This window comes from Neltuma alba, unplaced genomic scaffold (genome assembly GCF_004799145.2).
Source record: "Neltuma alba isolate B1F8T4 unplaced genomic scaffold, ASM479914v2 tig00002178_pilon, whole genome shotgun sequence".
Classification (NCBI taxonomy): Eukaryota; Viridiplantae; Streptophyta; class Magnoliopsida; order Fabales; family Fabaceae; genus Neltuma; species Neltuma alba.
Window position 1 is genome coordinate 476,463 of NW_021632769.1, and position 24,186 is coordinate 500,648.

At 33.2% G+C, this 24,186-nt stretch overlaps 2 protein-coding genes across 2 annotated transcripts; both read right to left on the minus strand.

Annotated features, from left to right (window-relative positions):
* Window positions 1-4,896: 4,896 nt before the first annotated feature.
* Window positions 4,897-6,238, minus strand: LOC114719717 (receptor-like protein 9a). The gene is made up of 2 exons (XM_028905234.1): window positions 5,581-6,238; window positions 4,897-5,385 (listed from the first exon to the last, which is right to left on the minus strand). The coding sequence occupies exons 1-2, from the start codon at window positions 6,119-6,121 to the stop codon at window positions 5,072-5,074; spliced, it is 855 nt and encodes a 284-aa protein (XP_028761067.1). The 5' UTR covers window positions 6,122-6,238; the 3' UTR covers window positions 4,897-5,071.
* An 11-nt stretch (window positions 6,239-6,249) lies between these two features.
* LOC114719588 (receptor-like protein 1) lies at window positions 6,250-17,354 on the minus strand. Its single transcript, XM_028905106.1, has 3 exons — window positions 16,943-17,354; window positions 8,337-8,483; window positions 6,250-7,250 (listed from the first exon to the last, which is right to left on the minus strand). The coding sequence occupies exons 1-3, from the start codon at window positions 16,965-16,967 to the stop codon at window positions 6,250-6,252; spliced, it is 1,173 nt and encodes a 390-aa protein (XP_028760939.1). The 5' UTR covers window positions 16,968-17,354.
* Window positions 17,355-24,186: the final 6,832 nt, after the last annotated feature.

Sequence of the window (24,186 nt, forward strand, 5' to 3'; positions counted from 1 at the left end):
TTTATTTATTAAAATCATTCAATCAGTTCATCAATAAAAAAATTGATAAAACTTTGAAGTGATCTTAAAGCTTTCAATTTTGAGATTAACTGACATTTTTTTAAAACTGGTTTCTATGGGCTAAATTTACCCTTATCTACTTTGACCACATTTAAACTAAGAATTTCATGAACAAAATATGATTCGTACCTTGTTGTGGCAGTGATCCAGTCAGGTTTTCAAAGCCTATTGACAAGTGGGTGAGGGAACCAAGAGACATAATAGATTATTCTGGAAGACTACCCTCCAAGTTATCTAAAGCACGCACCAGAGACTTAAATTAAGTGAATGAGAAAGATATGTCAAATGCCAAATGAAATGTACGTTGAGCAAGTTTCTAACAATATATATGGACACACATCATGGCATGTTGAAGAAGCTATTTGGATGGATCATTTAATCTAAATAAAATGTTTTAATGAATTGTTCTGCTATTTCTTAGTCTTTATACATTGTCAAAATTTATTGGCCATTTATCTCCTTGCATGTTTAGTCATGTATCCATAAGAAAATCGTCATCTCATTCACCTCTCAACATTCTCAAGAATCTCTAAAGTTTGACTAACCGTTCAATTCTCTAAATAAAGATACGTAAATTCATCGGTTGAGAACTTGAGATGATTATATGACGGCAAATATGTGGATGAGTAAATTAGTAAATATGATATCAATTGACTTCGGAACAAAGCCAAGCAATTAAAAATAGAAACTTTCGTGAATGTACTTGAGAAAAGTTGCCTAAAAGTAGATAAACTTCCTATGCTCGATTCAGCAATTAACATATGACATTTAAAAGAATCTAGAAGATAGAGATTTTGCACCGAATGATGGGACTTTTGTGAGCTTATTATCTTCTAAATCCAAGTCTTCCAAGTTGGCCAGCCTAATATCACCAAACAGCCCTGCTCCACAAACAACATGTGCTCATTTACTATGAACATGTTACTGTGTAAAAAGAATTATAAAAAAAAATCATATGTATAAGTAACATCATCAATATTCTCTTCATACGTACACAACTTCATATTTTTATTTGATTTCATCAGACCAATAATTTTTTCTACATTCCGTGAAGAGGTTATCATCCGTGAGTTAATGGTTACATCACATATGTGTTTAGGATTATATATCTTCAAATTATAAAGACTAATTACCAAAAGTTATGAAACATTAGGAACTTGAGTAAACTTTAAAGACCAAATCGATAACTGAAACAAACTTGAGAATCAAAATTATCATTATACCAATCAAAAACTATCCACAAGTATTTAGTCAGAATGGTTTTACGTTATAGCAGATAAGAAAGGAATGAAAAAGTACGGTATGCCAAACAATGATACGATCATAATTTTTTGACCTAATTTTTTTATTAATACATGAATTATTGTAACTAATATCGTTAAATTATGTTTTGTGATTAAAATATCTGTTTGAAATGCAGGTACAAATATTAGTCTTAATTAACAATGCGTGTCTATATAGGATAAAATAGTTAAAAGAAAGAGGGTGACCTGACAAGTAATTCCCATCCAAATACAACTGTTCAAGGGGGTGGAAAGGGAGAAAAGAAGAGGCATTGAGTGGCCATTTGATGTGTCTCTACTCAGAGGGTCTTGTATTGCTTAGATGAAAGCTTTTGACTCTCTTAGTAGAGTTGTCACACTTTATAGCCCCCCAGGTGCAGCAATCAGAGAAGGTAAGGTTATTCCAAGAAGGAAGAGAAGAGCTATTTGGGTAATTAAATGCCTCTTTCAATTTCATAAGAGCTTCTCTCTCTTCTTTCAAGCACTCCTCACTTTCTCCATTAAACCCACCACACATCTTCTCTCACTGAATACCCCATATTTCAGTATATGCTTCCCTGCTTGCGTATGTCTTCCTTTGCGTCCTCTCTATCTATATATATAGCGGCAAGAAGACGCTAGCTGCCCACGGTGTTTCAAAACACAAGTTGACTTATTTGTGCAGCAGAAATGACTCAGACCGAGAAAAGTGTAACAACTAGGGCAAATTAATAAACACATCACGATTGTCTCAGTAAAGCCAACCAATACTTGAAAACTGAGTCACAACCAAACAAACAGGGGAGAAATATAGTCAATGGCCGGTGATCCCCAGAAGTAATGCCAGAATAAATTTAATATGTATTCATGAAATGAATTTCATTAAGAAGTTAAAAAATAAGAAGCCAAAGACTTATCTATCCTCTGTTCTGGGTGTGATTAGAATCTATGACACATAGAGACAGCTCTGATCCACTAGAAATCTGACATCTGATGTATTATTCAAACAAATCTGGGACAAAGTGAAATTTCACCAGAAAAAATTTAACAAGACCATAGTATACAGCAAAACCAAATGTAGCTGGAGATCATCAGAACCTAAGCTCTATTGGGTACATAGTCAATTTCTCGGAAATTGTAGGCATGAGGCATATCTAGTTCAAAAATCTGCTTCAATAAGCTAAGCTCAGTTCCTGGCATTGCGTGCACAGAGAATTTATGTGCCATCCTATGGTAATTGTCTATTTTGTCAAAACTTGTGTATTGAACGAGTCATGATTATAACAAAACATAAATGATAAAGTTGCTGATGATGAGATAGGAGCATGTGAAGCATATATGATATCCCATACATGTCATTTCTTCAATTAAAAAAAAAAACTTGAGTTTTGTTTTATGAATGAGGTTCAACATTTTTAACATAATGTAAAAGACGAGAAAAAGATGAAGATTCGTTGCCCCATAATACATGACTGGGCTTAACGTACGTGACCTCTCAATTTGTGATTGATCCAGACAGTTGCTACCAATGTTCACCACACAGTAAGTTTTATATTCTTAACCACTTAAAGTCAATGCCTGTGCTTTTGACATTTCTGCAGAATCAAACAAACTAAGCTCCATCATGTAGATTGAGATTGTTGTGCCGGAACTAAAACATGTTGAATAATAATATAATTCTACAAAAACCAGAAACTCGGTTTAGTTGACTCATAGTATCTGTTGCAGGTTATGCACGAGATTGAGAAAGAAAGAGAAAAGAGAGAGGGGTAATTATATACTACCTTCTGCCTAAATATAAGATCTACTTTATAGTGTAATTTATATAGTCTCAATGGAGAGAAAAGAATAAACAAACGATGGCTCCCACAAGGATGAACGAAGAATTTGAGGTTCTAAAGAGAATTTGTAAAAAACCAAGAAAGAAAGAAATAACAGAAAAGGATCAGATTTAAGCCTGACATAATAAATCGCGTACGTACTTGTTTAGAAACTATCAGTTTTAGGTGGTGTTTGGCCAAGCAATGAGATAGTTTCGTCATAAAGTTAGAAATACAGCCGTAACATGTCTTGATGATGTTATATGGGATTCCTCTGCTCAAGGTAATTGACATATTTATGATCGATTTGTTTAATCAACATTCACAACCTTTTAAGACAAGAACAAGGTATATATGTTAATTGAATTAACCTATACTGAATCCTGATGATTTTGTGGTGGAGCAGGTCGATGTTTTTCATAATTTTAAACTTGAAAAATCCTTTGTTCCCACTAATTAAAATTTTTTAGACAGATAAAACACCTAACTATATACTACCTCCAGTCCTTAATATAAAAGCTAATTAACTAATTTGAGTAAATTAAGAAGTTTGTTAAATTAGTTATTTGAAATAAATAGTATTGTCTTCCTTAAAATACCCTTACTAATTATGTGTATTACTAAAACTACCATTTAATAGAATATTTAACATGTGTAACTATTACAAGGATTATTTTGAAAAAAATAAATAAATATAAGAGACAAAATAGATTGTACTCTTATATTGAGAATCAAATTAAAAATTAAACTAGTTCTTATATTGCACACCGGAGGTAGTACAATCAATTGTAGTTAGTTGTGCACAGGCGATAAAACTGACACGTCCTCACTAAATGCACACGCAAAGTACTGCTTTCTGTTTTTTTTTTTACCAAAAATACTGCTCTCTGTTTCAAAAAAAAGAAACTTCTATGAAAGTACTTTTACATCCAAGTGTTTCGTTACAAATTCATTTTGTAACCACGGAATTGAGATGAAATAATCCATTCTTCATCAATAAAAGTTCTTGGAATTTGTTTGTATAGTTGGAATGAACCAACATTAGATTTTGAAATATCAGCTAACCAATTGTATCCTATGGCAGTAAACATAATACTTCGCATCGAATTTTTTGTTACTTTTGCATCACTAATTAATATTGTGGGACTCAACATAGCAATAATCCCAAAAAAAAAAAAAAGAGCAGCACAGAGTTGCACAACTGCAATTGAGAAAAGCAAAAAACGAGACAGAACAATGCACGTATTAGGAACTGATCGCAAGAGAAATTAAGAAAGCAATAAGAGTTCATAAAAGCAAGTTAAAAAGAGAGAGATTTTGATGATGACTTGTGATCTCACCGTCCCTCCCAGAAGAAGCATCACTGGAGGGATACCCCATTGGTGGTGAATATGAAACCACCGGTAAGCATAACACCACTGATTAGTATTGTTAATCTCATGCAGCTACAGAGACATATACAATAATAATTATAGTTAATGGTCAGATACAGGGCAAACTGTGAAGAAGCTTGAAGGAATCATCACTTAAACTGCATTTGCCGACACAGTATTTTGATCACAAATCGCCTGTGATATATGTATAACAGTAAAAATAGCAGGAGGTTCTTCTGGATGGTAGCAATTCATGGTTAAAAAATATTGATGAGGTTAGGTTGATCATCTTATGAACAATAGGAACAAAGAGACAGAGACGAAACAGAGATGACAATGAAGGATTTTGAGAAAGAGATTGCTAAGCTGTACACACACATGAGAAGTAATGATTCGAATATTTCAATTAAGTTTCCTTTCTGATCCTGAGAAGACTTGAAACCAGCAATCTTTTGGTTATTGTAATTCTAGAAAAGATCAGCAGGCCATCGATTACATGATCAAAATCTTATGAACTCTAATTGAACTCTAAGTAAAGCCTTTTTCCTTTTTGCCATCACTCATACAAATAACTTGTTATAACTCTCTCTAATACAAGTAGTTTGTAATTGAAAATGTAAGGATTCAAATAAATAACTATAATGACACTTATAAAAAAGACCCCAAATGCTCCAACAAAACTCCATAAGAAAGCATCTCGAAAATCATCTGTATCCAAATGATGAGGTTGCCTGTTTCTCCCTCCTATTGAGCAATTTTGCGGCAAAGGGGGACCGCATAGAAAAAGGTTCCCTTCATAACTGGCTGAGCCAAAAGTTGCAAATTGATTTTTCATATCAGGTGTCATTCCAGATAGATTATTATGAGCAACTGAGAAGAAAGACAAGAAGTACAACTGAGTTAGTTGTGTAGGAATGTGGCTTGTCAATTTGTTGTGTGAAAGATCAAGGCTTTCTATCTGCTTGAGGCTGGAAAACGTTTCTGGAATAGGCCCTTCCAATTGATTGTTTGACAAATTTAAAGCATGGACAGTGCTTAAGTATCCAAGGTTTGAAGGAATTTTACCTCTCAATTGATTGCTAGAGAGATCCAACCCAGACATGAAATTTAAAATGCTTCCCTTGTAAGATTCATACCTGCTTTTTGTTGTAAAATCTACTTCTTGCACTTTACACAATGTAACATTTTGTTTTTCTTTTGGTACAAAAACTTTACCGGTAATACTGTCAAAACGGTAATGAGACGATCTTGTAGTCCAGGACACAATAAAACTTCCTATTTCGATTTCACTTGCTGCATCCATGTTTCCAAATCCGATGTTATTCAAGCAATATGGTATGCCTCCAGAAAGCTTATTTTGAGAAAGATCTAACAATCTAATATTCTTGAGCTCACATAAATGTGTCGGAATAGAGCCTTCAAGTTTGTTTTCTTTTAACATGAGAACCCTTAAACTAGAGAATGAGCTAATCCATCTTGGAATTCGACCTGAAAATTTGTTATGCATCAAATCGAAAGTCAACAATGAGGAAGAATTAGCCAAAGTAGAAGGTAGAGATCCCATGAAATGATTGCCCTGCAAATGTAGATACATCAACAACGGCATGTTCAGGCAACTTAGCAAAGAACCACTTAATGTATTGTGAGAAAGGTCTAAATATGTAAGTTTGGTCAAGTTGCAAAAGCTTTCTGGAAGTGAACCTGTTAAAGAATTCTTTGACAAAATGAGGTAACTCAAATCTTGAAATTTCCAATCCAGCTAGGTATTTCACGAAATAGTTGATTGGCACTTAAATCCAACATTATCAATCCAGTACTGTTCATGAAGCCACCTTGAAATTTTCCTTTGAAGTTATTGTTGTTGAGATCAAGAGACAACAAATGTGTGAAATTTGATCCTATGGGAAGACATGAGCCACTCAGGTTGTTGTTTGACAACTTCAAAAATCTCAATTCATTGTTCCCTTGACCAAATTCTTGAGGCAAAGAGCCAAATAAATTATTATTTGACAAGTCAAGATCATTCAATTGTCTCATTTCACCTATTGAAGCTGGAAAATAACCTCGCAATGAAGTTGATGACATATTAAGAGAAATCAAGTTGGGAAAAATGTATCCAATATGAGATGGCATTTCATCTCTGATGGGGTTAGAGGAAATATCAAAGGACTCCATTTGAAGCAGTTTTGAGGCAGGATTGAGTTTAAAGGGAGTAGTGAACAAGTTGTGCGTCAGATTGAAATAACTTAATCTCGTGTTGTTTGTCAAAAGCCATGACGGGAAGGTCCCAGAAATGTTCAAGTGGCTAAGTTCTAGAGCCAGCAAGTCATATTGATGAAGAAGAAAGGTAGGCATTGTCTTATTGTTCGCTTCATTTAGAGAGCATTTGTGGATTCTAAAAAGCCTCAACTGGAAGGAAGGAATAGATGGGGGATTCTCAGTTTCAAGCTTTAGATGGGCGTTAGAGCAAGAGATGCTAAAGACTTTAAGGTTGGAGTGGTTGGCAAGTGAAGAGAGTGAAAAGGAACCACTAAAATTGTCATCAGAAAGAAAAATTGCTGTTAGGGACCTCAGAGCATGAAAAAGTGAGGAAGGAAATGTTCCTTCAAAACGATTTTTATTAAGATAAAGCGTACGTAGAGACGTCAAATTGCCAAGGCATGCAGGAAGTTGCCCCTCAAATTCATTGACAGCAAGATTCAATAGGGAAAGATTCTTCAGATTGCACAAGCCTCCTGCAACATACCATTTTTATTCATTAAAATTATTTAATTAGTCCATTAATTAAAAAATTTATACAACTAGAAGTAATAGCTTAACCTCCTACTTAGATTGAGAGAAAATTATGAAGAAAAGAAAACTAGAAAGAAAAATGGGAGGAGAAATGAGTTTTGTCCAAGTTGGTAGGAGAGAAAATATGAGAGGAAGAAAAAGTGGGGGAAAAAATGAGGTAAGCCCTATGTCTCATTTTCTCTCCAAATTTTCTCTCCATATCTGGAGAGATTTGGGAAGAAAAACAAGATTTACATGACTACCTTCCTCCTTCTTTAGTTCTCCCTCTCTATATTTATTTTCTTTTATTATATTTAAAAAAGGATTCGCTTTTTATTTTGTATCTCAAAATAATATTTTTATTAAATAAGTTGGTTTTAAAATATAATAATTTGAAAATATATAAACCAAATAATTTGATTTTAAATGATTTGATTATGCTAATATTAGTATAATTTTTCTACTGCAATATTTAATTTGGTTCAATTTTAAATATGATATGTTTTGATAAGGATATTTTAGTTTTTCTTTCCTCTCTATTTTCTCTCATCTATCCAAGTAAGAGGAATGATAATATTTTCTTCCTAATTTTTCTTTCTCTCTATTTTTTCTCCTTTCAACTTTTCTTCTTATCCAAAGGGATATGAAATTATACTATATTTTTCCAAAAAGGGTCTACGTGGGCTAAATTAATTGTGGGTATGTACGAATTAAGAGTTGGGCCCCAGGAAAAACCTCAATATTGAGCCCAAAAATATAAGTGAAAATAAATGATTAAGCCATTTCCTTTTACTAGTTTTAGCATGTCCATGTGTGTAAATACAGTTCCATCTTCTTCTTCTTATTATCATTATTACTATTATTATGTCAACTATTATTTGTTTTGACTACATTATTTTAAACTATTGCCGCATGCCAGTTAGGAGATGGATTGGAAATCGATTTCATTGAACAGTCGACTCAATTTGCAGGAACAAGGAAAATTTGACTGTTTAATTAAAATAAAAATTTGTTATCAGCAAATTTGATGTATAAAATATGATGCATACCTTCTTGTGGCAATGATCCAGTCAGGTTGTTATTGTCTAATGTCAATGTGGTGAGGGAAGTAAGAGACGTAATAGATTCTGGAATACTGCCCTCCAAGTAATTAGCATCAAGCCACAGCTCCTTCAGATTACGTGAATGAGAAAGGTCTGTCAAATGCCAAATGGACATGTGTGCGTTAAGCCACAACTCCTTCAAATTAATTTGTGTGTTTGTGTGTAAGTGTTGTTAAAATTTATTGCTAATGAATCTGCTAAGTAAGAAAACGTCATCTTATCTCTTACTTTTGACATTTCATTCAATTCTCTCAATTAAATAAAGGCATATAAATTGTTCAGGTGAGATCATTATGTGGCAAAGGTAAATAATTCGACTTCCCAACAAAATCAAGAACAAAAAAATCGAAACTTTCATATATTTAATGGAGAAGACGTTGTCTATATATTCCTTTTAGCATTTTTCTTAAAATGATGGCCCGGTAATCTTTTTTCTAAAAATAGATATGCTTTAATTTGATGCACGTTTCAGTAACTACATATGTCCCTCAAAATATACTATAATAGAGAAGACAAAGATTTAGCACCGAAATATGGGAATTCTCTCAACATATTGAATTGTAAGTTCAACAATTCCAAGTTCCCCAGCCTGATATCGCCAAGCAGCCCTGCTCCACAAACAACATGTGATCAGTTACTATGAATGTTAGTGGGTATAAAGAATTATAAAAAATAATTCATATAATTAATATCATCATCCTCTTCATAATTTAACATGAAGTGAAAGTTTGATAATGTAGTTTTTATTAAGCTTGTTTTGGGCCCCTCTATATATCCAAGAAAACATCTTGCCTCTAATTTATTTTAAAAAAAATATTTACAACACGAATCAAGACGGTTAGTATCTCAAACATTTTCTAAAATATCTTACTTGATTATTTTTTTTTAAAAAAAAAGAGTAATAAAACTTTTGGTACTCAAATTTAATTTGTCTCCGTTATCAATTTGGTTTGTGAAGTTTAATTTTTATCAATCAAGTTCTTAAAGTTTCATACGCAATTTTACTCCCTCTGTTGCTATCTATAATTAAGATATAAATGATTAAATTATGTAGATTATATAGTTTGTTGAAATTGCTTAAAGGCAATAAATATGTAAAAATGTATTTTTTCCAAAAATAATAATAAGGGTGAATGAAAGGAAATTGAGTAAGCAAAAGATAACTATGAGAGAGAATAAATGAAGGGATATAACATATAATTAGTGGGAGACAAATAAAAAAATTGGTTCAAATTTCATAAATAAAGCAGAGTGAGGGTTATCATCCTTGAATTAATGGTTAGTGATGGCACATGTGCGTTTAGGATTATATATCTTCAAACCATAATGACTAATTTTGTATGATTACAAAACTTTAGGGACTTGATTTATAACAATTAATTAAATTTCATGGACCAAATCAATAAATAAAGTAAATTTGAAGGACGGAACGTTTCATTATTCCAATCAGAAATTATCCACAATTATTTAGCTAGAACTAGAATGGACTCTTACCCTGGCAAATCAGCGGCCTAAAAGAGGAAACCGACAAAAATGAACGAGATAAAAGGCAATGAATGATATAATCATAATCATTTTTACCTAATTTTTTACTGTAACCGATGTGCCTTTACATCTTCAAAAATCAGAGTTCGAAATGCTTATAAAAATGTCGGTCTTAATTAGCAATGTATGTCTATGTACTTTGTGTGTGTATATACATATATGTATGCATGAATGATAGAATAGTTAAAAGAAAGAGGGTGACCTGACAAGTAATTCCCATCCAAACGATATCTATGAAGCTGGATGAAGGGGAGAAAAGAAGAAGCATTGAGTGACCATTTGATGTGTCTCAACTCATAAGGTCTTGTATTGTTCAGATAAAGGCTTATGACTCTATGAGTGGAGTTGTCACACTTCACAGCCTCCCAAGTGCAGCAATCTGCAGAGAAGGTTTGGTTATTCCAAGAAGGAAGAGAGGAGCCATTTGGATAATTGAAAGCTTCTTTCAATTTCAGAAGAGCTTCTCTCTCTTCTTTCAAACACGTCTTCTGATCTCACTGAATGATACCCCATTTTTGAGTATGCTTAATTAGCTTCCCTGTTTGCCTATATGTCTTCCATTACGTCCTCTCTATCCATATATATAGGCCGGAAGGAGACTCAATTATTGCTCTCTCAGTTCCAAACAGTACACGAGTTGACTCATTTGTGGAGAAATGACTCAGACTGAGGATTAAAAAAACACAGCATATGGTCGGTGGCCAGCAACCAATAAAGCTAACAACCATGCAAGACGCGTGACGACCGAGTCACGTCAAAAAGTTGGGGGGGGGGTGGTGTAATCTAGCCATTGGCCAGTGAAAAGAATTAAATTATTATGTATTTATAAAAAGATTTTCACACAGACAATAATAAATCACACACTCATCAATCCTCTGTTCTGGGTGTGACTAGAAATCTGACATCTGATGGACTATTCAAACAATGTCGGGACGGATCGCAATTATAGCAGAAAAGATATAACAAAACCATGGTATACCGACACAGAATTGGAGTCGTTTAATTAGAGAGATTAGAAAAAGATGAAAGATTCGCTACCCCCAAAATACACGATTGGGCTTGACGTAACCTCTCGACGACTTATGATTGATCCTGATAGTTGCTAACAATATTCACCACACAAAATAAGCTTTATATAAATATATAAATATATATATATATATATATATATATTCTTATCAAACAAACTATGCTCCATCAAAGAGAGTTTGGAAAGCCAGACTAAATACGGTAGACTGAGATTGTTGTGCAGAAAGTAAACTACACGTCTAAACTCTGAAGTTTATTTATATACGGTTATCTGTGTTTAGCACTAAAATTGACTCCTAGGCACTCAGTTAGGGCTAATTATTAGGATAAAAACTTATAGAATTAATCTAAACTGAATTTTCCGGTTTGAACTTGATTAGCCAAAGACTCCTATCTACCAAGAATAACACGAACAATAAAACGTTAGAAAAAATATACTACCTCCCGTCCTAATTATAGAATCCATGACACATGGAAACAAATCTGATCAACTAGAAACCTGATATCTGATGGACTATTCAAACAATGTCGGGACAGAGTGCAATTATAGCAGAAAAGATACAACAAAACCGTAGTATAAACAGCAAGAACCTCATGCAAACCAATAATCATTTCTCCTATGTTGTATCAGCCGTATGGTTAACAAATGACGTAGTTTCTTGTTGAATGGGCCGTGATTATAACAAAAAAAAAAAACAGATAAAGTTGCTGATGTGATTTCTGTAATATACTACCTCCGGCTCTAAATATAAAAGCTAATTGACGGGACTCTAATTCACTTTTTCCCTCCATTTAATAACTGAAGAAAACTTAAGTTTTGTTTTATAAATGAGCTTTAAGGTTGTTAGCAGCTAATTCTACCAATCCAGAAAGTATTCTCTCAGAATGCTCCACTTCACACCTGACGCAGACTTAAATCGTTTGGTGTGGAATATAAGGAAAAGATGAAGACTTCTTGCCCCAAAGGCCAAAGTACACGACCGGCCCAACCTCTCATCACTGTCTGATCTTGACTACTGCTGCTTACACTTGATATACTTACCAGTTATATCACAACTATTCAAAATCATTGCATGAAGTTTATGGTTTTATAGTCTAGTGCCATAAAAGCTCTCATTTAAGTAAAAAGTCACGGGTTTAATCATACTTATAATCACAAGCTCTTAGTCATAACCAAACACAGGGCAATAATGGCTAGTGAATATAGAGTCGGTGATCCCAAGAATCATAAAGGGTAAAATAGATATTTTACAAAATGAATTTCTCAAATAATTAAAAAAAATTAATACGTCAAACAGTTATTAATTATTTGCCCGCTCCATGCTCCATCCTTACTCTCTCTCTGTTGATTTAGAAGTATGAAACCAAAGCAGAGACGAGTACATAGACAGCATGCGTTTTGCAATATTCTTATCAAATTATGTCGTCATGCTTGGATCAGATTGCAGAGCACAATACATGGTGAGAACTTTCTGAAACTTAGAGAGCTTAATGATCTCAATATAAATTAAAATAACGTACATAAAACTTCAATACTTTGAACTTTCATGATGTCATTACAGAGTGAGGAATACTTCATCCGAACAAATGAATGATTTTGTGAATGCATGATTACTTCATCTAGACATGATTACTTCAAGAAATTTTCAAAACCAAAAAAAAAAAATCAATATCTTCACTTCAGTCTTCAGTGGTCCTTCCAGAATGGCAAGAAAAGGAGAGTGAATGCATTTTTCTCTGGAGATATATTTATTACCAAATTTTTCATATTGACCACATTTAATTACTCACAATTCCCAAAACCTGTACTTGCCCCTTCAAAATAATTGAGATATGCAACTCTCTGTGTGATGCTAAAATTTCGTAGCCAAAGCTCATCAGAATCCTGAAGTTGATCCAGCCTAATCCTATAAATTTGAATATCAGTGAAACTGAAGATGTTAAAACAAATAAACAAATATTGCTGTTATGAGAAAAAGGAATCATGCAACTGGCTGTAGCTTTATTCGTAGGGGTTGATCAAATCAATGCGATAATGTTTTGATTGGCCATCTCTTCGTGGATGTGATTTTGCAAGTATTCTTTAAAAGAAGAAAAGAGAAAGAGAGAGAGAATGAAAAGAAAAGAAGAAAGTTTGAAGCCGTTAAGTTTTTTGGGTAGGCGGCCGGCCATAATCTCAGTGCTGATACTATCAACACTGCTAAAGCTATACAGATGAAAAGTGAGTCACAACCAATAAAGCTAACAGCCAAGAGTCCAAGGCTTGAAAGCCGAGCCACAGTCAAACAGTTTGGGGGTGGTGTAATCTAGTCACTGGCCGCTGATCCAACAGACCTGTAAAAGAATAAAATTATTTTATATTTATAAAAAGAATTTCATGAAATAATTAGAAAATAATAAATCACAGACTCATCAATCCTCTGGTCTGGTTGTAATTAGAATCTGTGACACATATAGACAAATCCTATCAACTAGAAATTTGACATCTGATGGACTGCTCAAACAATGTTGGGACAGAGCACGATAATATCAGAAAATACACAGCAAGAACCTCATGCCGACAATAAGCATTATAAGCATTTGTTCTATAGTGTCGGCTGGAATATGGTTAAAACGAATGATGTGCTACCTCCAGCACTTAATATAAAAATTAGTTGAAGATTTAATTTGATCTTAAATATAATATCCTAATTTACTTTGTCTCTCATCTTTATCTATTTTGCCTGTAAGTAATTTCTATGGTAATCAGCAAGAATTGTTTCAATGCACATGATTAACAAAGATATTTATAAAAAAAAACCTATTTATTATAAATAATTAACTTAACTAATTTTTTTAATATCTATAAATTAGTTGTGTAACTGTTCCACAATAGTTTCTTGTTGAATGACTCGTGATTATAAAAAACACATGAATGATAAAGTTGCTGATGTCATTTCTGCAATGAGAGAAAACATGACTTTTGTTTTATAAATGAGCTTTTAGGTTGCTAGAAATTACTTGACCCAATCCCGAAAGTATTCTCTCATAGTGCTCCACTTCATAACTTGATGCAGACTTATATATAGTCGTTTAGTGTGGAAAATAAGAAAAAGATCATAATTCCTTGCCCCACCCAAAGCAAACGACTAGGCCCAACTTCTCACTTTCTGATGATCCTGACTACCGTTGCTAACGCTCGATATTCTTATCAGTTATCACAACTACTCAAAATCATTGCATGAAGTCAAGAGTCTTATAGTCCAGTCATATAAAAGCTCTTTTAAAAGTAGGAGGTCACAGGTTTGGTTCCATTTATAACTGTAAGTTATTAGTGAGCCTGTTTAGAATGACTTATAAATAGTTTTTCAATCGTGATTTATGGATGAGGTAAGCAAGTAAGACGAGATTTTCTCGACTTACGTGAAACATGTTTATAAGTAATTTTAATTATGATTTCAAACAGGATCAGTGTTTGTCCTTCTTATTAAAAAAAAAAAGAACATGAAGTTAGAAGTAAACTACAGGTATAGAGCTTTCTACACGTTCATCTGTAAATGTTATGGCTAATTATGATAATTTAAGTATTAATCTAAACCAAGTTTCCAATTGAACTTGATTAGCCAAGGATAATACAATGGCAAAAAGTCAGAAAAATAGGATGGCTAGCTAGCCAACAGGGGAGTTACATTTTAGCAAAACTGAGTCACAACCAAACATAGGGAACCATAATGGCTAGTTGAAATATAGTCAGTGATCCCAAGAGCTATATGGGGTAAAATTGATGTCGTCCAAAATGAATTCTTTCTCAGATAATTAAAAAAATAATACACCAAACAATTTTTAATTATTTGCCCACTCCATGCTCCATCCTATTCTTTCTCTATGTTGATTTAGAGGAGTATATAGAAAACATGCGTTTGCAATATTCTTATGAAATTATATGAGACTGCAGAGCACAATACATGGTGATCACCTTCTGAAACTTAGAGAGCTTGATGATCTCAATATAAATTAAAATAACATACATAAAACTTCAATATTTTGAACTTTCATGATCTCATCATAGAGTGAGGAATACTTCATCTAAACAAATGAATGACTTTGTGGATACATGATTACTTCATCTAAACATGATTGCTTCAAGAAACTGTCAAAACCAAAAAAAAAAAATCAATATCTTCACTTCAGCCTTCAGCGATCCTTCCAGAATGGCAAGAAATGGAGAGTCAATGCATTTTTCACTTGAGATATATTTATTACCAAATTTTCCATACTGACCATATTTAGTTACTCATAATTCCCCAAAACCTGTACTTTCCACTTCACCATAATTGAGATATGCAGCTGTCTCTGTGATGCTGAAATTTCACGAAGGTCATCAAAATCCTAAGCTAATCCAACCTAATTCTATAGATATGAATATCAGTAGAACTGAAGATGTTAAAACAAATAAACAAATATTACTGTTATGAGAAAAAGGAATCATGCAGCTGGCTGTAGCTTTATTCGTAGGGGTCCACCAAATCAATGCGATAATGTTTTGATCGACCATCTCTTTGTGGATGTCATTTTGCAAGGATTCTTTGAAAAAAAGAAAAAGAAAAAGAAAGAAAGAAAGAAAAGAAACGAAAAAAGTTTAGAGCAGTTAAGTTTTATGGATAAGCTCGACCTATAATCTCAGTGCTGATGCCCATAATCTCAGTGATGATATTATCAACATTGCTAAAACTGTATAGATGGAAATTGTCTACTTAAACAGTTGTTCAAAGAAATTAAACCCACATTCAAAGATGGGTATATTAAATACGAGCTGGATGGCACTTGTTGCTGAATCTTCGAAGATTTACATTATCAGTTACAGTCTATTGTATGTTAGGTGTTAAAATTGGGTTTGATTGCACTGTACGTAGAGACATGCTTAAACGTATGAATCAACTTCAACATACTTTCGTGAATAAATCCGCAAAGCAATGTTCATAAATAAATATTGATGATAGGAACAGAGAGGGAAAGACGAAACAGATATATGATAATGAAGGATTTTTAGGAGATTGCTAATTTTACGAGCACATGACACACATATGGGTTGACGGCGGCGGCGGCGGCGGCGGCGGCTAAGGTAGCTTAATGAAAGTTTCCAATAATATTGTCAAAGTGCGTGAAGAAATGTGAATGTGAATAGCCTTTATAAGGCTGCTTCTTGCTCTTTTTTTTTTTTCACTCGACCATTTATCATATAGTCAACAATTTGAACTAACGACCACGTAGAGAGAGACAAAGTAATGATTCGAATATTTCATTTCAGTTTCCTTCCTGATCACGAGAAGACTTAAAACTAGCAATCACTTGGTTATTGTTATTCTAGAGATGATCACCGGGCCATCTCTTACATGATCAGAATCTTATGAACTAAAACTAAAATGTTTTTCTATTTTGCCACCACTCATACAAATAACTTGTCACAGCTCTCTCTAGTATGAGTAGTCTCTAATTGCAAATGTAAGGGTTCAAATAAAGAATTATAATGACACCTATAAAAAACACCCCAAATGCTCCCACAAAACTCCATAAGAAGGCGTCTCGAAAATCATCTGCTTCCAAGTGATGAGGTTGCTCATTTCTCCCCTCTTTTGTGCAATTTTGCTGTAGAGGCAGACCACATAGAAAAAGATTCCCTTCATAACTGGCTGAATCAAAAGTTGCAAATTGAGAAATATCTGTCAAATGCCAAATGGAAATGTATGCTGTGCGTTAAGCCACAGCTCCTTCAAATTAATTAATTAGTATATATGTTGTTAAAATTTATTGATAATGAATCTGCTAAGTAAGAAAACGTCATCTTATGTCTCACTTTTGACATTTCATTCAATTCTCTCAATTAAATAAAGGCACATAAATTGTTCGGTTGAGATGATTATATGGCAAAGGTAAATAATTTGACTTCCAACAAAATCAAGATAAAAAATAGAAACTTTCATATATTTAATGAAGAAAACCTTGTCTATATCTTCCTTTTAGCATTTTTCTTAAAATGATGGCCCGGTAATCTCTTTTTTGAAAAAGGATATACTTTTGATTCACGTTTCAGTAACTACATATGTCACTCAAAATATAGGATAATAGAGAAGACAAAGATTTAACACCGAAATATGGGAATTCTATGAGCATATTGAATTGTAAGTTCAACACTTCCAAGTTCAGCAGCCTGATATCGCCAAGCAGCCCTGTCCCACAAACAACATGTGATCAGTTACTATGAATGTTAGTGGGTATAAAGAATTATAAAAAATAATTCATATAATTAATATCATCAGCCTCTTCATAATTTAACATGAAGTGAAAGTTTGTTAATGTAGTTTTTATTAAGCTTGCTTTGGGCCCCTCCATATATCCAAGAAAATATCTTGCTTAGTAATTTATGCTTTAAAAAATATTTACAACAGGAATCAAAACTTTTAGTATCTCAAACATTTTATAAAATATCTTACTTGATAATATTTTTAAAAAATGAGCAATAAAACTTTTGGTACTCAAATTTAATTTGCCTCCGTTATCAATTTGGACTGTGAAGTTTAATTTTTATCAATCAAGTTCCTAAGGTTTCATATGCAACTTTATTCCCTCTGATGCTATCTATAAGATATAAATGATTAAATTATGTAGATTATATAGTTTGTTGAAATTGCTTAAAGGCAATAAACATGTAAAAATGTATTTTTTTTCCCCAAAAATAATAAAAATGGTGAATGAGAGAGAAATTGAGTAAGAAAAAGATAATTAAGTATGAGAGAGAATAAATGAAGTGATATAGCATATAATTATTGGGAGAAAATATAAAAAATTGGTTCAAATTTCATAAATAAAGCAAAGTGAGGATTATCATCCTTGAATTAATGGTTAGTGATAGCACATGTGAGTTTAGGATTACATATCTTCAAACCATAATGACTAGTTTTGTATGATTACGAAACTTTAGGGACTTGATTTATAACAATTAATTAAATTTCATCGACCAAATCAATAAGGTAAGCAAATTTGAGGGACCAAAAGTTTTATTGTTCCAATCAGAAATTATCCACAAATATTCAGCGAGAACTAGAATGGACTCTTACTCTGGCAAATCAGTGGGCTAAAAGAGGAAACCGACAAAAAAGAATGAGATAAAAGGTAATGAATTATATGATCATAATCATTATTAACTATTTTTTTACCGTAACTGATGTGCTTTTACATCTTCAAAAATCACAGTTCGAAATGCTTATAAAAATGTCGGTCTTAATTAACAATGTATGTCTATGTACTCTGTGTGTGTGTGTACGCAGATTGTTGGGTAGACACGGTTGACGGTGCCACGAAGCACGAAGTAAATTATACATATATACATCGAAAGCTTTATTATGCACCATGTGACTATTTACAGTCATGAATTTCTATGATACATTACTTAGGATATGCATTTGGGCATAAATTTAGAAGATTATGACTTAATTTGTCTCCTCCAAGTGCATATTTATGTATTAGGCCTTTAATATATGGTGATTTGGGCTCTCAATGCATATTGTAGACACTTGAAGATCAATCTCTTCATTAGGTATTCCTCACCTTAGATGAATTGGCTTTGGGTTGACTTATTAAATGTAATGTTGAATGTCACATGCATGTTGCCATGAAAGGCTTGATCAACATGTAGGACGCCAACTTGGACGCACCACCTAGGATGTAACTTTATCCGCTTAGGACACCTTATAAAATCACATCACATCTTATTTTAGCCACTTCAACATCTAACTCATCCCATCTTCCTACGTTGATCAACTGATAGTGTTCTTTAAAAATTTGGTGAGAGACTAATAAGAACCAACTTGGTAATTTAACATTGGAAATTTCGAAGAGTATCTTGCAATAATTTCATTTGTATTCTTATCATGACTAATAAAAGTCAGTGCATGTGCCTCAACATTCTGCAAAATATACCCTACAACGCGCATCACATTGGGCCGTCATTGACCAACTGCCATCCCACATCTCACGTCTTGGATGGCAAGATATCTGTACGCATTCACACTAATTTCAAATCAAACCTACCAGCAAGAATGACATTTATCATAAAGTTATAAGGAGTCACGTTCTGAGAGGAATTTAACGTATAGTTTCCTTGTTGAATCCGGGTCGTGATTATGACAAGTTATGAGAGGATGTGAATGACATATAAATCTCATTCGTGTCATTTCTTCGATTAAAGAAAACTACAGTTTTGTTTCACAAGTGAGCTTCTTCAACGTTGTTAACACACACACACACACACACATCTATATGTTTCGTGCATGCGTGATTCTTTGATATCTCTTTATAAAATTTGAAATATATCTTCACACAAAGTCTAAATATGCAGTTTAATTTGCAGTTAAGTATTGCTCTGGATTTGATTTATGTAGGCCTTTGTCTCAAGTTTCTATGGATCAACCCGATCCAAGAAGCATTCTCTCAAGTGCTCCCCTTCATAACTGACACAAATTTGGCGTCGTTTAGTCAGAAAGATTAGAAAAGATGAAAGATTCCTTGCCCCCAAAATACACGATGGGGCTTGACGTAACCTCTCGACGACTTGTGATTGATCCTGACAGTTGCTAACAATGTTCACCACACAAATAAGCTTTATGTGTGTGTGTGTATTCTTATCAAACAAACTTTGCCCCATCAAAGGGAGTTTGGAAAGCCAGATTGTATATGGTAGACTTGAGATTTTTGTGGAGAAAGTAAACTATAGGTCTAAACTCTGAAGTTTGTTTCTATACGTTTATCTGTGTTTAGCACTAAAATTGACTCCTAGGCACTCAGTTAGGGCTAATTATTAGGATAAAAACATATAGAATTAATCTAAACTGGATTTTCCAGTTTGAACTTGATTAGCCAAAGACTCCTAATTATACAAACAACAAAAAGATAGAAAAAATATACTACCTCCAGTCCTAATTATAAGATTTTATTTGTAGTCTATAAACGAGGTCTTATAATGAGAATCAAAGTAGTAATAGGTTAGTTGGTTTGCCAAATAAAAAATTATTTCTGCTAATCTTTGCTTGTTTTTGGGTCTTGTTCATTGGTTTTAGACTGTTTATTCTTGATCTTACATTTTAATCATGCACAGTTGTTTTTAAAGATTTATAGTATTTTCCTAAGAGCAGTGTTTCTTTTTGTTTTTTTTGTCTTTTTTGTTTTTGCGCCTGCCTAAGATTCCTTAGTGTGAGTCTGAGATATGGCATGTTTATGCACACAAAACACTTCTATATATTTTAATGAATTTTTATGTTAATTGTCGTGTTTCATATATAAAGTTTAATTAGGCTATAGCAAAAATTACGTACGTTCTATAATATTACAATTTAAGTGTGTTTCAACAAGAATCAAATCCTTTAATTACTATTGCCAAGTTGCTGTAAATCTTAATCTTGATTATTTTATATAATTCCAAAATGAAACATCATGCTATATATATAATTAAATAAAACCAGATTCCGCTTGCCTAAATAAATTTAAAGCCTAACCTTTTATTACTATACTTGTTGATTATTGATGCGTATATAATAAGAGTCCCCTGCTCAGTTTGTCTCTCTCAGAGTAGACATTTACAGGAGCAGATTATAAATGAAAATTGCTCAGATTATAATTTGGAGAAAATCAAAAAGATTTTTTTTTTTCCTTTTAACATCTTAATTAACTCCCATACAATAGTACACAGAAAGTAAAATGAAAGGGAAAAAAGTATCATTGCTTCACATAAAATGATAACAGTAATGAAATCTTAACAATCAACATCCACAGCAAAATTCAACTGAGAAAAACGTAACTTGGCCAAATTGAAAAAACACAGCACTTACTTAGTGGGAAACAACCAATAAAGCTAACAGCCATGCAAGACTTGAAAAGTAAGTCGCAGCCAACAAAGCTAACAACCAAGACTTGAAAACCAAGTCACAGTCAAACCCCGGTTGGGGGGGGGGTGTTAATATAGTCAATGGCCAGAGATCCCACAGACTTATAAAATAATAAAATTAAAATGTATTTTATAAAAGGAATTTCATTAAATATAAATCACAGACTTATCAGTCCGCTATTTTGGGTGTGATTAGAATCTATGACACATAGAAACAGATCTGATCTATGATGGATTGTCCAAACAACGTTGGGACACAGTGCAATTTTAGCAGAAAATATTTAACAAAACCATAGTACACACAGCAAGAACCTCATGCAGACAATAATAATTTTTCTCATATATATTGTATCAGCCATATGGTTATAACAAATGATGTAGTTTCTCGCTGAATGGGTCGTGATTATAACAAAACATAGAGATAAATTAAAGTTGCTGATGTCATTTCTGCAACATAATTTAAGAAAACTTGAGTTTCGTTTTATAAATGGGCTTTAAGGTTGTTAGCAGCTAATTCTCCCAATCCAGGAAGTATTCACTCAGAATGCTCCACCTCGTACCTGATGCTCACGTAGGGTCGTTTAGTGTGGAAGATAAGGAAAAGGTGAAGATTCCTTGCCCCAAACAAAGCACACGACTGGACCAACCTCTCACTTTCTTATCAGTTATGTCACAACCATTCAAAATTATTGCACAAGGTTAATGGCTTTACAGTCTAGTGCTATAAAAGCTCTCATATAAGTAGAAAGTTGTGGGTTTAATCTCACTTATAACAACAAGCCATTAGTCACAAGCAAACGCAGAGGCGAATAATGGCTAGTCAATATATAGTCAGTGATCCCAAGAGTTATGAAGGGTAAAATAGATATTTTACAAAATTAGTTTCTGAAATAATTAAAAAAAAAAAAAAACATCCAACAGCTTTTAGTCTGTTACTGAAATTTTAGGGAGGGAAGGTGGAGATGCTTTCCCGTTTTCTTTCACGGATTGCGAAGAAATACTATGCTGAGTTTAATATATATGTTGGGTTTAATAAGCACGTAATATGAGAACTATAACAGTGAATGTGGAAAAACTGCAGAATTTGAAATGATAGCCAAAGACACAGACAAGACGAGAGAGGGATGAAAACCAGTCCCATGGAAACTCTTTCCACTTTGATAATTGATGATGTCAGTTTCGACATCTCTGTATGAACTTGGCTCAAAATCTTTCCACATCAATCTGACAATCTTTTGGTTATTGTGATCGTCTGTTACATGATCAAAATCTTATGAACTGCTAAAAGGCTATTCTTCTTTGCCTCCACCCATGAAATAACTTGTCACCGCTCTCTTTAATATGGGTAGTTTATTTGTAATTGAAAATGTAAGGGTTCAAATAAAGAACTATAATGACACCTGGAAAAAAGACCCCAAATGCTCCTGCAGAAGTCCATAAGAAGGCATCTTGAAAATCATCTGCTTCCAAATGATAGATTTTGCTTGATTCTCCCTCCTTTTGATTTGCTATTCCCAAGTCACGGTAAAACTTAAATCTTGATTATTTTATATAAATTCCGAAATGTAACATCATGCTATATATAATTAACTAAAATCAGATTCTGCTTGCCTAAATAAGTTTGAAGCTTAACCTTTTATTATTATGCTTAGTGATTATTGACGCATATATAATAAGAGTCCCCTGTTCAGCTTGTCTCTCTTAAAGAGTAGACATTTACAAGGACAGATTATAAATGAAAATTGATCAGATTATTATTTTTTCTTTTAATATCTTAACTAACTCCGTACAAGTACACAGGAACTAAAATGAAAGGGAAAAAGTATCATTATTTCACATAAACTGACAATAATAATGAACTCTCAATAATCAACATCCACAGCAAATTCCCAGGACCCAGCAGCAACATAACGCTGCAACACTGCACAGCAAACAACATAATCAAACAAAACATACCAATTAATTAGTTGACCTTTTATATATATAATCTATAATCTAATAGGAAAAAAAACAGTATATGCACTAAATTACAAATTAAGTTGCATTAATTGTGGTCTGTGTGGGAAAAGATGTTGTGAGATGAGAAAGTGACGAGAGAGGAACCCACCATCCTTTCCAGAAGCCTGTAAGGGTGTCACCTGGGATCTGTGATGAATCTTGAACAGCTTGCACGGTGGGGGGATATCCAGGTGGTGGTGATCAGCCTGACCCGGTGGAGGATAAGCCATCACTGGTGTTGATAGAGGATAAGCCTCTGCATGTGCATAATCATATCATCCAATCTGACATATATCAAATAAACAATAATACAGCAAGAAACTGATTAATTAAGTTGAATGATTCTACAAAAACCTGAACCTTGGTTGTGTTGACTGATAGTATCTGTCAGGTTTTGCACTGAGAAAGAACGAGAAAAGAGAAGGGTTATCATATAAATTTCTTATAATTAACTAATTTACCTAACTTTTATAATTTAATCAAACTAGTTAAATATATTTTATGTTAAGGACTGGAAGAGTAATAATTATAGTTAATGGTCAGATAGAAACTGTGAAGTAGCTTGAAGGAACCACTTAAACTACATACGTTTGGCATGACGGTATTTTGATCCCAAACCGTATCTGATATACATATAGCAGTAAACATAGCAGGAGGTTCTTGTTGATGGTAGAGATTTATGGTTAATAAATATTGATGAAGTTATGTTCATTATCTTCTGAATGATTGGAACAGAGAGGCCGAGACGAAATAGATGAATGTGAATAGCCTTTATAAGGCTGCTTCATGTTAAGCATTCCATCAAATGGTAGTTGTAACTAATAAAATTGTATGGCAATGGTATTTATTATAAATAACTAACTCAACAAACTTCTTTAATTTACTCAAGTTAGTTGATTAACTCTTATATTAAAGACTGGTTCATTTTTTCAATTAAAGGAAAGTACTTTTTTTTTTTAATAAGTGAACTTCAACGTTATCATATCTGACACAGACTTCCTGTGGTTTAGTGTGAAAGGTTAGAAAAAGATGAAGATTCATTGCCCCAAAATACACGATTGGGCTTAAAGTAGCCACTCAATTTATGATTGATCCTGACAATTGCGATCTATGTTCCCCGCACCTAACAAGTTTTATATTATTTATCACAACTATTTAAAAGTCAGTGCATTTTCTTTTGACATTTCTGCGCAATCCAACGAGTTAAACTATGTGTTCATATGTGTTTAGCGCTGTTTTTCCTTTGTTTTTTTTTAAAAACTTTTGAATTAGTGGCAGACAGTAATTAACTGAGATTATAAGTGGGAT

Coding starts and splice junctions, on each gene's coding strand:
- LOC114719717 (XM_028905234.1), bottom strand. CDS start 6,121: ATGCCGTTGTTGATGTATCTACATTTGCAGGGCAATCATTTCATGGGA. Junction 5,386..5,580: donor CTCTAGCAATCAATTGAGAG/GTAAAATTCCTT, acceptor CTTTCTTCTCAG/TTGCTCATAATAATCTATCT.
- LOC114719588 (XM_028905106.1), bottom strand. CDS start 16,967: ATGCTAAAAGGAAGATATAGACAAG. Junction 8,484..16,942: donor AAAAGGAAGATATAGACAAG/GTTTTCTTCATT, acceptor GGCATTTGACAG/ACCTTTCTCATTCACGTAAT. Junction 7,251..8,336: donor TGGATCATTGCCACAAGAAG/GTATGCATCATA, acceptor GGTATGTTGCAG/GAGGCTTGTGCAATCTGAAG.